This window comes from Lacerta agilis, chromosome 17, assembly GCF_009819535.1.
Source record: "Lacerta agilis isolate rLacAgi1 chromosome 17, rLacAgi1.pri, whole genome shotgun sequence".
Lineage (NCBI taxonomy): Eukaryota > Metazoa > Chordata > Lepidosauria > Squamata > Lacertidae > Lacerta > Lacerta agilis.
Genome location: NC_046328.1, coordinates 34,814,324 through 34,836,969, shown reverse-complemented (window position 1 = coordinate 34,836,969; position 22,646 = coordinate 34,814,324). Strand labels below are relative to the sequence as shown.

The 22,646-nt window shown below is 45.6% G+C and overlaps 2 protein-coding genes across 2 annotated transcripts; both read right to left on the bottom strand.

The window, feature by feature from the left end:
- Nucleotides 1-12,765: 12,765 nt before the first annotated feature.
- Nucleotides 12,766-14,745, bottom strand: LOC117061877 (keratin-associated protein 5-4-like). The gene is made up of 2 exons (XM_033174866.1): nucleotides 14,679-14,745; nucleotides 12,766-13,954 (listed from the first exon to the last, which is right to left on the bottom strand). The coding sequence occupies exon 2, from the start codon at nucleotides 13,952-13,954 to the stop codon at nucleotides 12,992-12,994; it is 963 nt and encodes a 320-aa protein (XP_033030757.1). The 5' UTR covers nucleotides 14,679-14,745; the 3' UTR covers nucleotides 12,766-12,991.
- Nucleotides 14,746-17,757: 3,012 nt separating this feature from the next.
- Nucleotides 17,758-22,204, bottom strand: LOC117039174 (loricrin-like). Its single transcript, XM_033136244.1, has 3 exons — nucleotides 22,136-22,204; nucleotides 19,224-19,780; nucleotides 17,758-17,860 (listed from the first exon to the last, which is right to left on the bottom strand). Exons 2-3 carry the CDS (start codon nucleotides 19,778-19,780, stop codon nucleotides 17,758-17,760), a joined length of 660 nt encoding a protein of 219 aa, XP_032992135.1. The 5' UTR covers nucleotides 22,136-22,204.
- Between the last annotated feature and the right edge of the window lie 442 nt (nucleotides 22,205-22,646).

Here is a 22,646-nt window from a genome sequence, read left to right as displayed (position 1 = left end):
CGTAAGACCCAGGTGGCGCTGTGGGTTAAACCACAGAGCCTAGGGCTTGCTGATCAGAAGGCTGGCGGTTCGAATCCCTGCAATGGGGTGAGCTCCCGTTGCTCGGTCCCAGCTCCTTCCCCCCTAGCAGTTCGAAAGCACGTCAAAGTGCAAGTAGATAAATAGGTACCGCTCCGGCGGGAAGGTAAACAGCGTTTCTGTGTGTTGCTCTGGTTCACCAGAAGCGGCTTAGTCATGCTGGCCACATAACCTGGAAGCTGTACGCCAGCTCCCTCAGCCAGTAACGCGAGATGAGCGCCGCAACCCCAGAGTCGGACACGACTGGACCACGACTGGACTTTACCTTTACTTTTATGTGTAAGGCAGTGAAAGATAGGCGTGCCTGGCGTGCTCTGGTCCATGGGGTCACGAAGAGTCGGACACGACTGAACGACTGAACAACAACAACAACGTGTATGATAAGATGTGTAAACCATTCGATCGAAAAGCTCTCCAATCAGTGTACAAATAAAACTAAAATCCACAACCCGGTTAAAAGCAAATATATACAAGAGCATTATCATGGAACACAAAATATGTGCCCTCCCATAATCCCTAGTCACAATTTTATTGCTCCTTCATTCAATCATAGATTTGTAGAGCTGGAAAAGGTCACAGGGGTCATCTATTTGAAACCCCAGCAATACAGGAATCACAGCTAAAAAAATCCCTGATAGATGACTTTCCAACCTCTGTTTAGAAACCTCCAGTGAAGGCGAGTCTTACACAGTCAATTCTACTGCTGAATGGCTTGTAATCATTCAGTCATTTATTATACGGTCACAGACCCATTAAAACGGAACACAGAAAGCATAAAAACATGACCATTTAAACATTCACTTGTTCGATTATAACCAGGGCCGGTGCTAGGGTTTTTTGCGCCCTAGGCGAGATCACCTTCTGGTGCCCCCACCCCGGCCAATCCCTAGCACCGGCTCTGTGGAGAAGCCTGATTTCGGGCTGCTCCCCCCTCCCCGCCACTCTGCCACTGGCGAAGGGGGGGGGCGGAGAAGCCCGATTTCAGGCTGCTCCCCCAGGCTCCTCTGCCACTCTGCTGCTGGCGAAGCGGCACCGGGCGGCAGGGGAGGGCAGGCTGGCCAGTGCCCCCTCCATTTTTGTGCCCTAGGCAACTGCCTAGTTCGCCTAAATGGATGCACCGGCCCTGATTATAACTCTGTGGTTTTCAAGCTACTGACACAGGTTTGAGGCTAGTGCTTCCCCCCCCCCCTAAAAAAATGTTGAGGGGTACTTTCATTTTGACTCAAGAAAATCACCATTTTATAGCTCAAATCGGGGGGAAATAAATACAGTAAATGGACAAAAGTACAAAGATTCACAAAACGTTTAGGGGCATGCCTACCCCTGCGTACCCCCAGGGAAAAAGCACTGAGTATGACTATACTAGTAACAGAGAAATCACTCCTGTTGATTCACAGCAATGGTGACCATGTGTAGCCTTATGATCTACTATTATGGCACTGTCACAAGGAAGTAAATGACTGTCCCTTTAACAGGGCTGCAATTAGATCATTGGAGCTGCGAGGAAGGCATAATGGTGTGTGCAGCTGAAGTTTCAATTTAATGAAATGGAAACGGGAAATGAAGACTTCTTACGCAACCTATAAAGGTCACAGTTAGGAAGACAGGAAGATCTGCCTTCCTCCAAGTCAGATCATTGGTTGGCTCTGCATTGTCTACAGCAGTGGTGACCAAACCTGGCCCTCCAGCTGTTTTGGGACTACAACTCCCATCATCCCTACCTAACAGGATCAGTGGTCAGGGATGATGGGAATTGTAGTCCCAAAACAGATGGAGGGTCAGGTTTGGCCACAACTGTTCTACAGTGACTGGCAGTAGCTCTCCAGACTTTCCCTGCCCTACCTGAAGATGCCAGGGATTTAACCTGCAAGCTTCTGTATGCAAATCAGATGCTCTGTCACCAGATTATGGTCCTTCCCCTAAAATGGATTCTAGTCCTCATGGTTATAAATTAAGGGCCAGTTTAAATAGGAAGCTGAGTTGTACTGATTCAATCCATTGGTCTGTCTAGCTCAGGATTGTTTACACTGAGTGGCAATGGCTGTCCAGGATTTCAGGCATGGGGCATTCCTTTTTATTATTACCGGTATTTGATTTTAAAAAGTATAACCATACAACAAACAACAATTCAGAATCCAAATATTGATATTACTCTGAATCTCCAGACTCCCCCCCCCCCCAATCCCTTCCATGGGTCCAAATGACAATATTTACAATTGCATATCAATGCTATCCATTTTTTTTCCTTCTAATTTATCAACGTTTTTCGTTTCTTTGCAAGTGTGATTAGAATCTTGCCAATGTTCTGACCTGCTTGCAATGGACTCGTAAAGAAATTATAAACTTTTCCCATTCTTTTTAAAAAGTTCTTGTCTTCTTGATTTCCGAGCTTCCAGGTAAATTTTGCCATTTCGGCATAGTCCACCATCTTGGTTTGCCATTCTTCTCTGGTCGGCATTGACTCTTCCTTCCATCTCTGGGCTAGAAGAGTCTGTGCGGCTGTTATCACATATATTTACAATCTTTTCTGGTCCTTTGGATATCCCCAAGTGCTGGAGATTGAAGCTGGCACCTTCTGCCAGTGAGCTACTGAACTCCCCCTGATATTTCTTCCTGCTTCCATGGTCACCTGTCGCTGATGACAGCAAACCAAAGAAAAATAATGTACGTTTGTAAGAGACAGCAGAACTGCAATTTTTTAGTTGTTGAAACAGATTTAAGAATAAAACAAAGACAATAGAAAACCATCTTAATTATTCAGCAAAAAATATTGGGAAGCTTAAGGGCTTCCTGTCTGGTCATTGTTTGGCCACTGTGAGAACAGGATCCTAGACTGGGTAGGTCTTTGGTCTGATCCAGCAGCTGCGCTCTTAGGACAATGCACAATGCACAATGCCGAAGATTTTAATCTGGATTCAGTCCTTTATGGGCTCAGGACACTGTCTGTTGAGGGCTTGCTGTCAATCTTAATGAAACATTCTCCCCTCCCGCAGGCATATACAGATCATTCCGTAACGACAGTGCTCTGCGCATGAAATTTACCACCCTCCCTTCCAGCATAAGCCAGTCTCCTCGTGTCAATCACACCAAGAGCAGATGGAGGAACAGATAAGTGTGGATGCATTTAGGGTTTGCTTTGGAATTCAGGCTGAATATATGGGACATGATAATACATTGAAATTAAATAAAAAAAAATAAAGTGACTTTTCCCCAGGAGGCCAGAATCCTTCTAGACAGCGAAATCCCAAGAAAGCCTTAATGGTACTTATGTATATATATGACAGCACGGGTGGCGCTGTGGTCTAAACCACTGAGCTTTGGGCTTGCCGATCGGAAGGTTTACGGTTCAAATCCCCACGTCAGGGTGAGCTCCTGTTGCTCGGTCCCTGCTCCTGCCAACCTAGCAGTTCGAAAGTACGTCAAAGTGCAAGTAGATAAATAGGTACCGCTCCGGAGGGAAGGTAAACGGCGTTTCCATGCGCTGCTCTGGTTTGCCAGAAGCGACTTATTCATGCTGGCCACATGACCCAGAAAAACTGTCTGCAGATAAACACCAGCTCCCTCGGCCTGTAAAGTGAGATGAGCGCCACAACCCCAGAGTCGTTCGCAACTGGACTTAACTGTCAGGGGTCCTTTACCTTTACCCTTATGACTACAGTGGCAAGGATTCAGAAATGGAAGGAGGCGAGAACACACTCAAAGGAATAATAATAGTAATAATAATAATAATAATAAGAAGAAGAAGAAGAAGAAGAAGAAGAAGAATTTATTTATACCCCACCCATCTGGCTGGGTTTCCCCAGCCACTCTGGGCGGCTCCCAACAGAATATTAAAAACACAATAAAACATCATACATTAAAAACTTCCCTAAACAGGACTGCCTTCAGATGTCTTCTAAAAGTCAGGCAGTTTTTTATTTCCTTGACATCTGATGGGAGAGCGTTCCACAGGGCGGGTGCCACTACCGAGAAGGCCCTCTGCCTGGTTCCCTGTAGCTTTGCTTCTTGCAGTGAGGGAACCGCCAGAAGGCCCTCGGCACTGGACTTCAGTTTCCGGGCAGAACGATGGGGGTGGAGACGCTCCTTCAGGTATACAAGACCAAGGCTGTTTAGGGCTTTAAAGGTCAGCACCAACACATTGAATTGTGCTCGGTAACGTACTGGAATATGTAGTGATGGCAAAATGGACGGCACCAATAAAAGATACAAATTTAGAATCTTTTAAAGAAGACTGGAAACCATTACTGGTCCATATAAAAAGTTATTTCTCATATGCGAACACCATAGTGGGGATTGAAGTGCAAGAAAACAGCAGAATATATTAAGAAACAGTTAGAGAATATGAAATAAGATAAGACGGAACCTTAAAATGCAATTGTATGCAATTTGGGTTATAAACATTGAAACTGGGTGAGGAGGGAAGTCACTAGTTTTGCTGAATTGGAATATAGTTGTTGAGTAACAAATGTAATTTTCTATATGGAGAATAAAATAAAATATTATTATTTGAAAAAAGGAATTTGGGCTGAATTTAGAATCTGGGTAAAATTAGCAAGAATGAGCATCTTAGGAGCAACTGTTGAGAGATTCCCCCTTAGATGTCCCTCTCTGGTCCCAGGATGAGGTTGGCATTGTTTGGAGGTATTGAGTAAACATTCCAGGTTGATGAGCAGGATATTATAAAGAGTGAGATTAAGCATTTAGGTGTCCACCCAATGGCAAACAGGTATGAGACTCGAGTGACTGGTTTGCTCGAGGGAGGAAGAGTCATGCAATTGTGTGGGAGGCTTATCGGAGAACTTGATGCAGGAGAATGTGGGACAACTTCATCCCAGCTTGTTGGGGGGTGGGGGGCTCAGAGGGATTTAGGAAATGGCCCTCTATCTAAAAATAAAGGAAGATTCCAGCCCTCGTCATTGAAAATGCAGGGCTGATTGGAATAGGCAGCTTGTGCCCCCAGACAGAGAGATCTGCCTTAAATGGAGCCAGACCAGAGTCACTGAAGGTAGTGGCTGTCACTGCGCCTTGTCCCAGGGAGTTGTGTAAGTTGTAATTAACAGCACGTGAGGTGAAGAAAGACTTCCTGTTTCCTGTCCTGAACCAGATCTCCCAGGTGACCTCGAACAATGTTGAATTTTAGGGGAATCCCGGAACACCAATCTCCCAGCTCTAGGGGTAAAAGAGACCCCCTGACCATTAGGTCCAGTCGTGCCCGACTCTGGGGTTGCGGCGCTCATCTCGCTCTATAGGCCGAGGGAGCCGCCGTTTGTCCGCAGACAGCTTCCGGGTCATGTGGCCAGCATGACAAAGCCACTTCTGGCGAACCAGAGCAGCGCACGGAAACGCCGTTTACCTTCCCGCTGGAGCAGTCCCTATTTATCTACTTGCACTTTGACGTGCTTTCGAACTGCTAGGTGGGCAGGAGCTGGGACCGAGCAACAGGAGCTCACCCCGTCGCGGGGATTCGAACTGCTGACCTTCTGATCAGCAAGCCCTAGACTCTGTGGTTTAACCCACAGTGCCACCTGGGTCCCTACCATGCTTCTAAAGCAGGGGTCCCTACCATGCTTCTAAAGCTCTACCATGCTTCTAAAGCAGGGGTCAGCAAACTTTTTCAGCAGGGGGCCAGTCCACTGTCTCTCAGACCTTGTGGGGGGCTGGACTATCTCTCCTCTTTTAAATCTGTCTGTGGACTAACTCTGGCTCCCCTGGCCTGAAAGCCAGATGAGCTCCGCAACCCCATAGTCACCTTTGACTGGACGTAACTGTCCAGGGGTCCTTTACTGTTTACCATTGTGACTGGTAAAGCAATAGGCAGGTAGCCCTCATAGTAGGTGAAGCCAGAGCCATCAGCCTCCCTGCTGAGTTCTACCAGGAGTAATATTGAAACTCAGAAGAATGAAGCTGGCAGACAGTGTCACATATCTGCGCTTGCAAGCAGGGGCGTAGCAAGGGGAGCGTAGGGGGTGGGCCGCCCTATGTTCCATAATAGAGGGTGTGACAATTATCAAGGAAAAATTACTGCCCTGTTAGAGCGGTTCATAAAAACTTTTTTTTTTAAAAAAAGCATGCTCCACAGGTCTTATCTTACTATACTAGGGATTATATAGCTATATATGAAATTTCATGCATATCGGTTAATATCTTGACCCTCCTCCACCAAAATAGCTGTTCACTTGGCTGTTTTCCTATGTCGCGAAGGCTGAAATTTCAGTTCAGTGGAGCACTTACTGTTCCCAACCCTAACCCTGTGGAAAGCCATCTAATTAGACTTTAATTTGATTCTGAGATGTTTTTAGGTGGTAATTTAATTATTGTTTGATTTTATACCAATGTTATGTATCTAATGTTAGCCAAACCTGAGCCCGACTTCAGCCGGGGAGGGCGGGATATAAATAAAAGTTTTTTATTATTATTACTTGTTCTTATTCCTTTGTAAGAAAATATGAAAGAACGTAAAACCATTTTTGCGGGGGGGGGGGGATCAATGGGGGGGTTGACAAGAAATTTTCCGCACCGGGTACCACCTGACCTTCCTACGCCTGTGCTCACCACTGTACCACACTGCCTCTCAAAGGGGAAGCCTGTCAACAGGAGCTCATTGCAACAACAATGCTGTCCTCACATGTGATTTTAGACCTGCCCATCCATATACAGATATAACAAAACATCTAATGAATGCAGGAAATGCAGAATGTTGGGAACAGGGTGCACCATTGTGAAACGCTGTTTGGTGTCTTGGGTTATCTGAGGTATGTTTCTGAAATGAGAAGGTAAGAGTCTCGTAGTGGAACTTTTAAGTGATGTATGAGCCATAATTACGAGGCAAGGCACTGATGGATAACTCTGTCATTTCGCCAGGCACGTGAATTACAGTCAACAGGCTTGTACTCAAGAGCTGGATGAAGGAAACCTCATTTTAGTGTCAAGGAGGAGTAAGCAAAAATATTGGGTCATCTCCAATGACGTTCTATGCAGAGTAGAATAATTAAATTAAAGAACCCAAGTTAATCAAGCAGAATACCTTGGTTCTCAAATGCCTTGGTACCCAAACAACTTGGAACCCAAACACTGCAAACCCGGAAGTAAGTGTACCGGTTTAAGAACTTGTTTTGGAAGCTGAACGTGCTCCGTTTTGAGTGCTACACTTCCATTTTGAGTTTTACTCTGAGGTCCATCTGTTTTTGATACTTATTTTGCGTTTCTGTTTTTTGCGGCTCTTTTTTGTTCTGTTTTTGCGACTGTGTGGAACCCAGGTCAGCTACTGATTGTTTGATTGTGTGACTGCAGTACATTGTTTATTGCTTTCATTTTATGGATCAATGCTCTTGTTAAATAAGTAAAATTCATGTTAGATTGCTGTTTTAGGGGTTGTTTTTAAAAGTCTGGAACGGATTAATCCATTTTGCATTACTTTCTATGGGAAAGCGCACCTTGGTTTTGGAATGCTTTGGTTTTGGAACGGACTTCCGGAACGGATTAAGTTTGAGAACCAAGGAACCACTTTAGCTTTTACTGCCCAGGGCATCATAATCCGGAGAATGCACGTAGAATCTCACTCGATGGGTGCTCCCTTCTATGAGTGCACAAAATAGCAAATTACGTGCTATTTCAAAAAAGAGCCATTTGTGTTCCTGTGTTCAAGTCATTTCTATCCTTTCCCCATTTCTGCCTGTACACAGAATCCAATTTTATTTTATTTTTTGGTAACCAAACATTTCCGTAGAGCAAGTGCCCTCGGTTCCTCTGGATGGATCATAGAATGCCCACCTTCCTTCAGCTGCCTATTAATTTCAATGGGCCTTCTCTGAGTAGGGCTAGCATTGGATTCAATTCATTATTGCTGAGATGCAGCAGGAGGAGATTATTTTGCTCCCCACGCAGCTGTAGGAAGGGGAAAACATAGCTCTTGATTTACAGAAGTGAAATGTTATATTATAAGGTATTCTGATACATAATTTAGAGCTTGAAATAGGAATAAAATGTGGTCAAAAAGAACCAGCTAATTCAGTAAAGGAGGAATTAGGAGGTTCATTGGATTTTGATGGATTGGAGACCCATTGAAATTAATGGATGTGATTCACTTGGACCCATTCATTTCAATGAGTTGCATTCAATGCCAGATCTTACCTGTAAGGTTCTCAGTTAGTTGCTCATGAGTAAGCAGCCTGAGAGCCAGTGTGGTGTAGTGGTTAAGTGGGGAACCGGGTTCGCGTCTCCGCTCCTCCACATGCAGCTGCTGGGTGACCTTGGGGCTAGTCACACTTCTTTGAAGTCTCTCAGCCCCACTCACCTCACAGAGTGTTTGTTGTGGGGGAGGAAGGGAAAGGAGAATGTTAGCCGCTTTGAGACTCCTTCGGGTAGTGAAAAGCGGGATATCAAATCCAAACTCTTCTTCTTCTTCTTCTTTAAAGATTTCATTGTGCAAACTATGTACAGTGCAGAGCTAAAAGGTTCATGTCTGTATCAAGCGGTGTCAGAATCTGGGAATGGCTCCTTCCGGTTCTGACCCCAGCAAAAGAGTTTCGGAATACGGAAACCCCGCCTCCCATACTTTCTTTTAACTCCACGACGCCTGTGGGGCGAGGGAAATTGCGTTCCCCCTGTATCGCCCTCAGGACTGTGGGAGTGTTGGGACTGTCTTGCATCCCCAGAGCCTCTACTCCCTTTCCCCTGTGAACCCTCCCCCTCCTCGCTGGACATCTCGCCACTCCTCTCGCTACCATAGGAGGAGCTGCTGGCAAGGTGGGACTGGTGCTGCATAGGGGACAGTTCCCTGACATTCCCTAAAGATGCATCTCTTTACTCTGGCATGTGGCCCTTGGAAGGTTCCCCAGAGAAGAATAATTGCATTTTGAATGTGGAAAAAGTCTCCATCCAAACTGGAAATCAGAGCATTTCTGGCTTGCTGGCGTTTTGTAAATCATTTTGTGGTCTTCTCTGGTGAAAAGTGGCATATAAATACCTGGAATAAAGTAAAATAAATTAAAATATTAAACCTCCTGATGGCTCCTGGCCATATGAGGTCTCATTAAGTATATACAGGTGAAACTTGAAAAATTAGAATATTGTGGAAAGGGTCATTTATTTCAGTAATTCAACTTAAAAGGTGAAACTAATATATGAGATAGACTCATGACATGCAAAGCGAGATATGCCAAGCCTTTATTTGTTATAATTGTGATGATTATGGCGTACAGCTGAGGAGAACCCCAATTTCACAATCTCAACGTTGGGGTTTTCATCAGCTGTATGCCATAATCATCACATTTATAACAAACAAAGGCTTGACATATCTCTCTTTGCATGTCATGAGCCTATCTCATATATTAAACTCCAGTAGCTAATGAAAACAATTGCTTACATAAATGGACTTTTCCACAATATTCTAATTTTTCAAGTTTCACCTGTAACTACCAGTGCTTTCTTTAAAGGGGGTTCTCAAGGGCACACAGTTCCGGCACCTCTTTTTGTTGTTGTTAAAAAGTGTGGCACTTACTGTAACAACTTCACGGTGAGTACTGGCGTATTTTATTGTCAGTATAGGCAGGACTCAGTTTTTGCACCTACCACTTTCAGCTGTTCTCTGAGATGTGGAGGGGAGGAAAAAGGAAAACCAGGGCATTTTGGGATTAAATCACAAACCGGGATGGCTTCTGCAATTCCTGGACTGTCAGGACACTTGGAGGGTATGGAATCCTTTACTTCTTCTGTTCCTTTTTTATTCTTTGGATAACCAGGCCATATTTATACCCTACATTTAAAGCCTTTTTATATCACTTTAAACAGTCATAGCTTCCCCCAAAGAATCTGAAGAACTGCCATATGTCCTCTTTTTCCAGGACACAACCTCTTTTACTTGGGTATGTAAAATGAGAGTCATACTGATCCATAGTTAAAAGTAGAAGTCGGCAAATGTGTCCTCTTTTATTGCTCTTCAAAATATGGTAACTCTAGCTGAGAGTTATGGGACGGGGGTGGCGCTGTGGGTTAAACCACAGAGCCTAGGGCTTGCTGATCAGAAGGTTGGCGGTTCGAATCCCCACGACAGGGTGAGCTCCTGTTGCTCGGTCCCAGCTCCTGCCCACCTAGCAGTTCGAAAGCACGTCAAAGTGCAAGTAGATAAATAGGTACGGCTCCAGTGGGAAGGTAAATGGCGTCTCCGTGTGCTGCTCTGGTTCGCCAGAAGTGGCTTAGTCATGCGGGCCACATGACCCAGAAGCTGTACGCCGGCTCCCTCGGCCAGCAATGCGAGATGAGCGCCACAACCCCAGAGTCGGACATGACTGGTCAGGGGTCCCTTTACCTTTACCTAACTGAGAGTTAGTAGTAGACCTCAATTCCCCCCACAGAGCTTCATTTCTCAGAGTTCCTTGTGAAGAAAGATTAATGGTTAAATCACATTGGAAGTTGTAGCTCTGTGAGGGGAACAGGGGATCTCCTAGCAACTCTTAGTATCCTGAACAAAATACAGCCCCCGTAATTGTTTAAAGAGTGCTTTGAACGTATGGTGTGATTGTGGCCTCTGTGAAGCTCCAGTCCATGCTTACAGATAGTTGTGCCCAAAATATTGATCTCACCTGTTAAAAATGCCAGCATCAGGACCTATTCCTGCCAAAGGAAAGGAGCTGTACCAGAAGAATGGTGGCCAGCAGGTGGAGCTCATCTCCCACTTATATGCTGCAGTTATTTGTCTTGCTGGCATTCGATCGCATAGAGTTGGGTGTAGGGAACTTGTGGCATTTCAGACATTACTGGACCCAAACTCCCATCAGCACCAGCCAGTGGTCAGGGCTGATGGGAGATGTAGTCCAGCGACAGTTGGAAGCCATAAAGTTGGAAAAGGATGGGCCAGACGCATCCCTCTGGAAAGCTCACCAACAGCTCTGTCATTTTTCTTCCAGCATCTGGTACCCAAAGGTATACTGCATCTAAACCTGGAAGTTCCATTTTGTCATATTAGCTAACAGCTATTCTGACTTGTTTTTTTTTTCCGTGACAAGAATTGTAGAGTTAGAACAGACCACAAGGTTCATCTAGTACAACTCCCTGCAATGCAGATTTTTCTTTTTCTTTGACCAATGTGGGGCTTGGACCCATGAGCCCAAGATTAAGAGCCTCATACTCTATCAACTGAGCTACCCAGCTCCTTATCTCCTCTTTCCCATCCCCTCTTTTGCATCTTGGTGGATTCATTATCTCCTGTTTGCACCCTTCAGAGATAGCATTCATGGGAACAGCAGGACCAGAAAGGAGTCCTAGAATTAACTGACCCAGCCTTCTCTGCCAAGGCAGATTCTGCTCCACCCAAATAGTTGGAGACATCATGCTCCTGTTAAACACACACCTGAACAATTACAATTAGCACTGACCTCTAGCGCTTCCTTGAATCCCTGCCCAGGCATGCACACGAAAGCTTATACCCAGAACAAACTTAGTCTCTAAGGTGCTACTGGACAATTTTCTTTATTATTTTTGGAAGGATTCTTTTAAATACTTTTTTAAAAGAATTAATCTTTTTTTAAGGACTTGATTCTTTTAAAGGAATATTTTTTTTGGAAGAGTTTTTAAAATAATCTTTTTCGAGATTTTTTATTTATTTATTTCGACCACGGCAGACCAACACGGCTACCTACCTGAATCTCTTTTCCATTATGCATTGCTCAAGGAGTGCATTTTAGTGCAATGGTTGGTGATGTCACATGTCTCTATAAAGTGGGGCGGGGGGGGGGGATAAAGGGTTGTCTCTGATGTTAGTCCTACTCAGAGTAAAACCATTGAAGCAAATGACTCTAAAGTATTCTGTTCTATTAATTTAAATTAATCTGCCCTGAGCAGGGCTAACAGTGGATGCTATCCCATATAACTCCCACGTGCAGTTCCTTGGGGGGAAGAAAAGGAGGAATGAGACCACCCTTCCTGCCCTGTAGATTAAAACGTTTCAAGATTCCTCATATGACATCTAAGGGTTCCTTTCCACCTGTATCAGCAAAGGGGTTCAGGAAGTATGAAAAGGACCTGTAGATGCACTGGGCAGGTATATAGGACAAGGATAGGGAATCTTAGGCTAGGGACAAAATGTGGACCTCCTTAGGCTACACCCATCTTCCCAGGCCACAAAGAAGGAACCAGCAGGGCAGCCGCTGACTGCACCCAATCATCAGAAGAACACAACTTTAGCCAATCAATAGAATTTTATTTATGCCAAGGAAAAGAAAAAAAACAACAACAACAGGAAAAACACAGAACTTCGTTGCAGGCAGATAATGTTCAGGCGCCAACGGTCCAGATATGGTCCACTAAGAAACGTTCACACTTCTCTGCAGCGGACACAGTCTTTAGGTTTTCAGGATGACTCAGGGGTTGATGGAGTGAGGAAATGGTACAGCATTTTCAGGATGTTATCAAAATTAGAAGAAGACATTGACGGAAAAAGCTATTTATGTGGTTTGCTATCAGTACCATCAGTCAGTCAGTCAGTCAGTCTAGGAGGGCACCTGCAACATGCTTCCCTCTCTCCATCTGGAAGGAAGAACCTTCTATGTAGATGATGAACTCATCAAGAGACATGGCCGAGAAGAGGCCATTACCACTCACATGCTTTCCTGATGTATTGTAATATTATTATTTTCTTTCTGGGGGGGGGGGGGTTGAATGTCTAGAGTAAGCTGCTTTGAAAGCCCAACTTGGCTACAAACTGATGCATAAATACCAGTGAATAAATATGATGAAGCTTCCTCTGCTGTGGTTGCGCTTGCCAGCCACTCAGACCGACAGTATCTCTCTCTGTAACATTCTTGGCTTTGTATATTGTGGTTGCAGGGACAGGGTGATTTGGAGCCCATCTGATGACTTAGAACACTTCCTCCTCCATCCACCTGAAGATGAACGCCTTGGCTCAGCACACACTCCCCTATGAGCGGCATCCCGGCTCAGAACACACTCCTCTTCCTCCTCCGCATCCCGGCTCAAAAGATACTCCTCTTCCTCTTCCACATCTTCCTGAAGATCTAACGCTGGACTCGGAACACACTGAGCCCCCAGAGGTTTGCGGCCGCCTTGAAGACCTGCCGCATCCCGGCTCAGAACACACTCCTCTTCCTCCTCCACATCCAGGCTCAGAACACACTCCTCGTCCTCCTCCACCTCTTCCTGAAGACCCGGCACACCCAGCTCCCCCAGAGGTTTGCAGCCCTCTTGAAGATCTCCCGCACCCCGGTTCTGAGCACACTCCTCTTCCTCCTCCACATCCAGGCTCAGAACACACTCCTCGTCCTCCTCCACTTCTTCCTGAAGACCCGGCACACCCTGCTCCCCCAGAGGTTTGCAGCCCTCTTGAAGATCTCCCACACCCCGGTTCTGAGCACACTGCTCGTCCTCTTCCACATCCAGGCTCAGAGCACACTCCTCTTCCACCTCCACATCCTCCTGATGAAGCAACTGGCTGGGCACATGCCCCGCCTTGCCCACCTCCACATCCTCCAACAGATCCACCGCAAGATCCACCGCAGAATGACTCTTCATTAGAATAGTGCCCCCCTGTATTTCCATCGCACGAATCGCCTATTGGACGCCCCCAGTAATCACGGGGTCCTCCTGAAGGATTGTGGACACAGCAGGTCACTCTTGGGTTTCCCCCTTGCCTACAGGTGGAGCTTCGATAGCCGTAGCATCGGTAATTGTGGCCTCCTCTTCTCGGTACATCATCCCTGCGGTTGCAACCGGTGACACAGGATGTGTTTACAACATAGCGAAATGGTTTGCGGCGATTATCCAACCAGGATCCAGCTGGGCCATACCATGTTGAGTTCAGATTGAACCAGGGTTCTCTCCCAGAAGAGTAGATCACTCTATCTTCACACCTTTCTTCACACATCTGAAAGACATGGGGGAAACCACACATTAGATTAGAAACACAGATTTCCTCTCTTTCCCCGAACCACCAAAATTATGTATCTGTCATTGTCTTCTTTCTATGTCCGTCCATGCTTTCTATGTCCATCCATTTCTTTCTATGTCCATCCATTCTTGAATTACAAGGCTTTTCACCTTTTGGAAACTGATTTTGGCAGTGGAGTCTGTTATGTCAGGCAATACACAGATCCAGAACAGGAATCCCTGAATGGCTTCCTTCCTCATTTATCTGGGATCCTGATTCCCAACCCATAAAAACATACTGTAGGACTTAAAAGGTAACTAGCACTGATACAGAAAACCTACTGCTTCAGGGCATCCATCCATCCATTGTTTCAAAACCTCACACACCACCTTCTGAGACCATTGTCAGACAGCTTGTACCATCAGAATGTTTTTTTCTAATATGTAGTCAAAATCCTATTTCTTATAACTTGAATCTATTCTTTCAAGTTGCTTCGAGCAACAGAAAGAATCATCTGGAGTTCCAGCACTGACACAAGAGCCCTTCAAATATTTGGAGATGGTGATCATATGGCTCTCCTTGTTCCCATCTGTTCTTTCCTGGTATCCTGATGGTATAGTCCCAATCTGTACAGCAGGAAGCTAGTTCAGACTGATAGCAGAAGTCTAGAAATGGACACAGGGGGAAGTGAAGACACAAGGATCAGCAGAATCTGACTTACCTTAACAAGTGGGGAGAAGACAGCTGGTGAAAAGGCAAAGGCCAGTGAGTGAATGAGGACTCCTGGACAGAGAGGCCCTTTTATATGGTTCTAAACAGTCCTCCCCCCTGTAGATGATACAGGAGCTGGGGAATGGTGGCTCAGTCCAAAACCATGGACCCAAGGAGACCATGTCTGCATTCTACAGCAGCCTCCTGACTCCTGATCCTTGACACATCATGTAACCATTACTCGATGGATCAAGATACATCTAATTAGTAGTCACACCAGTTCCATGATACAGATGATAAAGCATGTTGCTTCTATAAAGATCAAAGAGCTCTATGGGAAATGCACGGGATGCTGGTGACAGTGGTTGCATGGTAGCCCTAGTGACTCAGAGATGAAGCTGTGGGAGATCAATGTCTCCACATCAGCACCAGGCAGAACCATGCTGAGCTCCTTGCCACACATATTGTAGTACCCCGTGCCTGGTGATAAATGGATTATTCATCACTCCTCATGTGTATTGAGAAGCAGAGTGAAACAGATTTGAAGAATGGGAGTTCTCCAGGATGGCTAACATATGGATTTTCAGGGGGTCATCTCCAGATTTGCCTTCACCAATCTGTTGCCCACCCTGATGCTGTTGGACTCCCATCATCCACAGCCATCAGTGCCGGAGTTACGTATAAGCTAAACAAGCTATAGCTTAGGGCCCCACTCTCTTGCCCCTCCCCCCCAAAAAAAATATTAAAGAAAAAAACACTGGATGTACAGACTCCAAAATATAAGATAAAAAAGAAATAATATGAAACCTACATACAGCAACAGTGTTTTGTGTTGTGTAGGCTCCTATGATGTAAGTCATGGGGCCCGCCTGCTAGCCCGCTCCCTGAAATGTCACTGGTTTGCTCCTTTCTATATATAGGGTGCCTATATTCTGCATGGACTGGTTGTATTAACTACAATTGCATTGTACAGGTTATAACACTTAATTTCATATTAATAAAGCTATTTATAATTATTAGTAGTTTGCACCATATATTTACACCTATTATTATTTCATGTTATAGTAAGTTTCTTGAGACTAGATTATGAGTCTTTGTCAATTGTGTTTCTAAAGAAACTTTTGTCATTGCCAGATGCCAAAGTGTTTGCATTATTAAGTTTGTTATGAATGAAAAATAATTTTAAGTGAGAGCTTAATAATCATTTCACTATTAATATACTTCTTCCTAATTGTATTTCACTATTAATGACCGTTCCCCGCATTAAATGGGGAGCCCCTTTTGTGTGGTTGCACACAGCCCCCTTGGATCCCAGAGCGGCCCCTGCCAGTTCGGGCTGGCATCACCTTCCCCTGGCTGGATACCTGTGGTCTCTGCCTACCTCAGCCAGCGTCCAATCCTGCCTGGGGGAGGCGTAGCCAGGGGGATTGGCCAGGTAAGGGGAGGGACCACCCAGCCCACACAATAGAAGGCGTAGCTTACCTGGGAAATGGCAGTTGGGCTCCAGAGCTTCTCCCACCCTCCACTCCCTCAATTAACTCTTAATTTTGCAGGTTAACCTCTTCTGCAAAGGTACACAGGCACTGCTATGTCAAGGCCACTGTTGAAGGGCCGGAAAGGAATTTCCCTGCATTGGCAGGTTTCGCCTTTCCCATAGCAAAGTGTCACAACTTTGGCGGTTTCGGGCCTTGGGCGGAATCCCTTAGTCATCTTCCTAAATGGGGGTGGGGTGGGACGTCTCCTCCTTCCATCGTTCTGCCCGGACACTGAGGTCCGGCTCCGAGGGCCTTCTGGCGGTTCCCTCGCTGCGAGAAGCCAAGATACAGGGAACCAGGCAGAGGGCCTTCTCAGTAGTGGCATCCGCCCTGTGGAACGCCCTCCCACCAGGTGTCAAAGAGACAAACAGCTACCAGACTTTTAGGAGACATCTGAAGGCGACATCTTTTAGGAGACATCTGTTTAGGGAAGCTTTTAATGTTTAATAGATTATTGTATTTTAATATTCTGTTGGAAGCCGCCCAGAGTGGCTGGGGAAACCCAGCCAGATGGGCGGGCTATAAATAAATTATTATTATTATTATTATTATTATTATTATTATTATTATTATTATTATTATTATTATTATTATCATCATCATCATCATCATCATCTCTCCCCATGGAGGCACAGCATAGCCATCATGGTTAGTAGCTATGGTAGTCTTTGCTCCATTAATTTGCTGCCTCCTGTGGAAGGGAGTTCCATAGGTTAACTGCCTGCTGCACAAAGAAGAATCTTCCAACATTCAGCTTCATTGGATGTTCATGAGTCCCAGTGTTAGGAAACAGGAAGAAAAACCTTTCTCTCTCTACTTTCTTCATGCCATGCATAATTATATAAGCTTTTATCATTTCATCATTTAGTCTTTTCCCCCACTAAACTAGGAAGTCCCAGATGCAACCTATATTTCCAAAATTGCATTTCTGTATATAAATCAGCAGGTGCAAGTTTATGGGGTTCTATGGCCTTCCAGAGGTTGCCAGCTTTCAACTTCCACCACTCCCTTTTTAAAAAGCATTTATTGATACTGTTCAAGTTTATGCATTTCATTAGTTTTACAATCAATTTAACATTTCAAAGTTTGGCTTCCTTCCCCCTCTTTCTGCGGTTCCTTAAATTTATTTTTTAGTATCTCCTGTGTATCCAAATTCATTTAATTTGCTGATTGAATTATCTGCTTTAAATATATACTCTTAAAGTGTGCAACTGCAGGTTATTACAATAACCCTGCTAATGTTTTTTATCTGTTTGCAATTTATCTGTAAATATTCAATAAAACATTTCCACTCTTTTGTAAAAAGTTTGTTATCTTGATTTCTTATTCTTCTGGTATGTTTCGCCATTTCTGCATATTCCATACGTTTTTGTATCCATTCTTCCTTTGCTGGGACGTCTGCTTCTTTCCACTTCGGGGCAAGTAGCATTCTTGCTGCTGTGGTAGCATACATGAATAAATTTCTATACAATTTAGGTAGTTCTGTCCCTGTAATTCCCAAAAGAACAGCTTCTGGGTGTTTTTTTTTTAAACAAAAGTTATTTTCAACTTCCATCACTCCTGAGCATTGGGCCATGTTGAGTGCTGGGACTGATGGGAGCTGGAGTCCAGAAAGATCTGGAGCACTGCAAGTTTCCCATCCACATGGATAGCAAATCTAGGAAGTTAATCAAAGTCTTGGAGAACCAGAATAGATGGCCAGGGAAGTGTACTCAGGTGGAAAGGTCTAAGGTCAGAAAAATCTGCCGTTGTTTTTCCATGTGACTCATCTGTGGAAGCGTGCATGGTAAGTATGAGTCACTTCTTAGCAACATGATAATTATCAATTGCACAAGATGTCGCTATTGTAACATATGAATTGGGCAATGAATAGTTGGGATTCATCAAGAGCAATTAGTGGCGGCACGCAAGAGACATTGGAATCAGCTACATTATTCAAAAAGCAGTATTTTCAATGCATTACAAACACAAAACACCAGATGGCGCTGCAGAGCGAAAAAAAATTCTATGCGATTTTACATAGTGTTTTTTCCGTTTTGATATAACGATTTAATTTCTGACTTACATCAATCCCTAGCCACACCCATCTTCTCAGGCCACAAAGAAGGAACCAGCAGGGCAGTCACTGACTGCACCCAATCATCAGAAGAACACAACTTTAGCCAATCAACATAATTTTATTTGTACCAAGGAAAAGAAAAACAGGAAAAGCACAGAACTTTGCAGGCAGATAAGTTCAGGCACCAATGGTCCAGATATGGTCAACTAAGAAATGTTCACACTTCTCTGCAGTGGACACAGTCTTTAGGTTTTCAGGATGACTCAGGGGTTGATGGAGTGAGAAATGGTACAGCATTTTCAGGATGTTATCAAATTTAGAAGAAGACATTGATGGAAAAGGCTATTTATGTGGTTTGGTATTGGTACCATCAGTCAGTCTAGGAGGGCACCTGCAGCTTGCTTCCCTCTCTCCATCTGGAAGGAAGAACCTTCTATGTAGATGATGAGCGCATCAAGAGACATGGGGTGGGTGGGGGGTTTGAATTTCTAGAGTAAGCTGCTTTGAGAGCCCAGCTTGGCTACAAATTGATGCATAAATACCAATGAATAAATACAATGAATAAATACAACAAACAATCAAATAAATATGATCAAGCTTCCTCTGCTGTGGTTGTGCTTGCCAGCCACTCGGCCCAACAGCATCTCTCTCTGTAACATTCTTGGCTTTGTATATTGTGGTTGCAGGGAAGGGGTGATTTGGAGCCCATCTGATGATTTGGAACACTTCCTCCTCCATCCACCTGAAGATAAACCCCTTGGCTCAGCACATACTCCTCTATGAGCGGCATCCCGGCTCAGAACATACTCCTCTTCCTCTTCCACATCTTCCTGAAGATCTCACACTGGACTCAGAACACCCTGCTCCCCCAGAGTTTTGCGGCCGTCTTGAAGACCTGCCGCATCCCGGCTCAGAACACACTCCTCGTCCTCCTCCACCTCTTCCTGAAGACCTGGCACACCCTGCTCCCCCAGAGGTTTGCAGCCCCCTTGAAGATCTCCCGCACCCCGGTTCTGAGCACACTGCTCGTCCTCTTCCACATCCAGGCTCAGAGCACACTCCTCTTCCACCTCCACATCCTCCTGATGAAGCAACTGGCTGGGCACATGCCCCTCCTTGCCCACCTCCACATCCTCCAGCAGATCCACAGCAGAACGACTCTTCATTAGAATAGTGCCCCCCTGTATTTCCATCGCACGAATCGCCTATTGGACGCCCCCAGTAATCACGGGGTCCTCCCGAAGGATTGTGGACACAGCAGGTCACTCTTGGGTTTCCCCCTTGCCTGCAGGTGGAGCGCCGATAGCCGTAGCATCGGTAATTGTGGCCTCCTCTTCTCGGTACATCATCCCTTCGGTTGCAACCGGTGACACAGGATGTGTTTACAGCATAGCGAAATGGCTTGCGTCGGGTGTCCAACCAGGATCCAGCCGGGTCATACCATGTTGAGTTGAGATTGAACCAGGGTTCTCTCCCAGAAGAGTAGATAACTCTATCTTCACACCTTTCTTCACACATCTGAAAGACATTGGGGGGAGGAGACACACATCATTAGATCAGAAACACAGATTTCTTCTCTTTCAGCGAACCACCAAAATTATGTTTCTGTCTCGATATTCTGCGTCCATCCATTCTTGAATTAGAAGTATATGATGGAAGTGCATGGGTGATATTTCAAGTATAAAACAGCTAACTTTGCTCTTAAACATGCACAGAAGGTAAATCAGTGTTCCCCAATGGGAAGGGGGAGCTCTTTAGATCAGGCTGGGAGGATTCGGAGTTCTTCAGATATTGTGGGGAATCCAACACCCACCAACCCCAACCAATGCTCGATCTGGGGGTTCTGAGGAGGTCCGCAGCGCTTCTGTGGTGTATCCCGACTTCAAAGCCCTAGAAATTTTTCCGCTGATGGCGTCGCCTGAAGTCAACGTGATCAATGATCAAAGATGGTGGGAGTTGTATTCATAAGGCTACAGGCTAGTGACCCTTGTAGTTCTGTACCTGGTTCTCACAGTGGCCACCCAATGCTTATGGAAAGCCCACAAGCAGGAACTGAGAGCAACCCCAATTCCTGTAGTTTATCATCTGACAATTTATTGAGATCCACAAGGTTCTCCACACCTCATCTACCCACACAGTTGAGGGCTGATGTGGCCCTGTTCTACTTGTGTCCTTTATGGAGGCACCTGGCTTTTCACCTTTTGGAAACAGATTTTGGCAGCGGAGCCTGTTATGTCAGGCAATCTTTAAACTGGTTGCAGAAGGGCAAGCAGTTGTGAGTTCTCTGAGAGCAGACTGAGAGGTTTCTGTGACACTGCCCCATTAGCCCCAAATGACCCAACCTCCACCGCTTTGATAATTATCATATAAAATTGCCCTTATTATATTTTATTTATTATTGCATTTCTGTATCGCCCTATGCTCCCAGCCACATACATTAAAAAATATACATGATAATAAATGATAATAAATTCTCCCCCTCCCCATTTCAAAAGGACACTGGTAGTCAATCAGCCCAAAGACCTGTTTAAAGGGGAATGTTTTTGCCTGACGCCTAAAGTTGTACAATGAAGGCGTCAGGTGAACTTCCCTGGGGAGAACATTCCACAAATGGGGAGTCAATGTAGGAAAGGCCAGTTCTCACATTGCCACAATCCGCAGGAGCAGAGCAAGGGGGCGGAGGGGTGGGCCGCCCCGGGTTCCAGGGGAGGGGGGTGACACTTGGGCTGGCCCTGCCCCGCTGGCGGGCCCCGGATGGGCCGCGGGCCCCGCAGCCTGCTCGCCAAACTTCTCGCCGGCCTACTCACAAGCCGCGGAGTGAGGCCGGTTCACCCCGCATGCAGTCCGTGTCCCATCTGGCGCCACCGCTATGGTGCAGCACGTGTGCACAATGCATCGTACAAACTGCTCACGTGCACATGCTGTGCCATAGCACCACTGGGCAGGACCCGGACGGGCCGCAGGGCGGAAAGGGCTCGCCCTGCAGCCTGCTCGCAAACCTTCTCGGCGGCCTGTTCACAAGCCACGGAGCGAGGCCGCTCCGCTCTGCAGGTCGTTCGGGGCCCGCCCGGCACTGCCGCTATGGCGTGGCACACATGCACAGTACATTCTGCGCACAAGCCTCTGCGTATGACTCCGGGTCACAGAGCGGCTCACTCCGCCAATGACCCTCCAGACCTGTTGTGGAGGAGGCATACCAAGAAGGGCCTCAGAAGATAATCTCAGGGTCTAGGCAGGTTCATATGGAAAGAGGTGGTCCTTGAGATATTGTGGTCCTGAGCCATTAACTTATGGAAATGTACAGCTTCTTTTTCTGTCTCGAGGACTGAGCATTCTGTCACCCATCCCCTCCAACCTTGTCCAGAGTGCAGAGAATAAACAGATCCAGAACAGGAATGGTTTCCTTCCTCATTTATCTGGGATCCTGATTCCCAACCCATAAAAACATAGTGTGGGACCTAAAAGGTAACTAGCACTGATACAGAAAACCCTCTGCTTCAGGGCATCCCATCCATTCATTGTTTCAAAACCTCACACACCACCTTCTGAGACCATTGTCAGACAGCTTGTACCATCAGAATGTTCTTTCTAATATGTAGTCAAAATCCTATTTCTTAGAACTTGAATCTATTCTTTCAAGTTGCTTCGAGCAACAGAAAGCATCATCTGGAGTTCCAGCACCGACACAAGAGCCCTTCAAATATTTGGAGATGGTGATCATATGGCTCTCCTTGTTCCCATCTGTTCTTTCCTGGTATCCTGATGGTATAGTCCCAATTTGTACAGCAGGAAGCTAGTTCACACTGATAGCAGAAGTCTAGAAACCCACACAGGGGGAAGTGAAGACACAAACATCAGCAGAATCTGACTTACCTTAACAAGTGGGGAGAAGACCGCTGGTGAAAAGGCAAAGGCCAGTGAGTGAATGAGGACTCCTGGATAGAGAGGCCCTTTTATATGGTTCTAAACAGTCCTCCCCCCTGTAGATGATACAGGAGCTGGGGAATGGTGGCTCAGTCCAAAACCATGGACCCAAGGAGACCATGTCTGCACACTACAGCAGCCTCCTGACTCCTGATCCTCGACACATTATGTAACCATAACTCGATGGATCAAGATACATCTAATTAGTAGTCACACCAGTTCCATGATACAGATGATAAAGCATGTTGTTTCTATAAACATCAAAGAGTTCTATGGAAAGTCCTGGTGGGCCAGCATAGATGGCCAGGGAATTGTACTCAGCTGCCAGGGTCAGACAAAACTTCCATTGTTTTTCCATGTGACTCATCTGTAGAAGCGTGCATGTTAAATATGAGTCACAGCTTAGCAACATGACAATTTTCAATTGCACAAGATGTCGCCATTGTAACATATGAAGTAG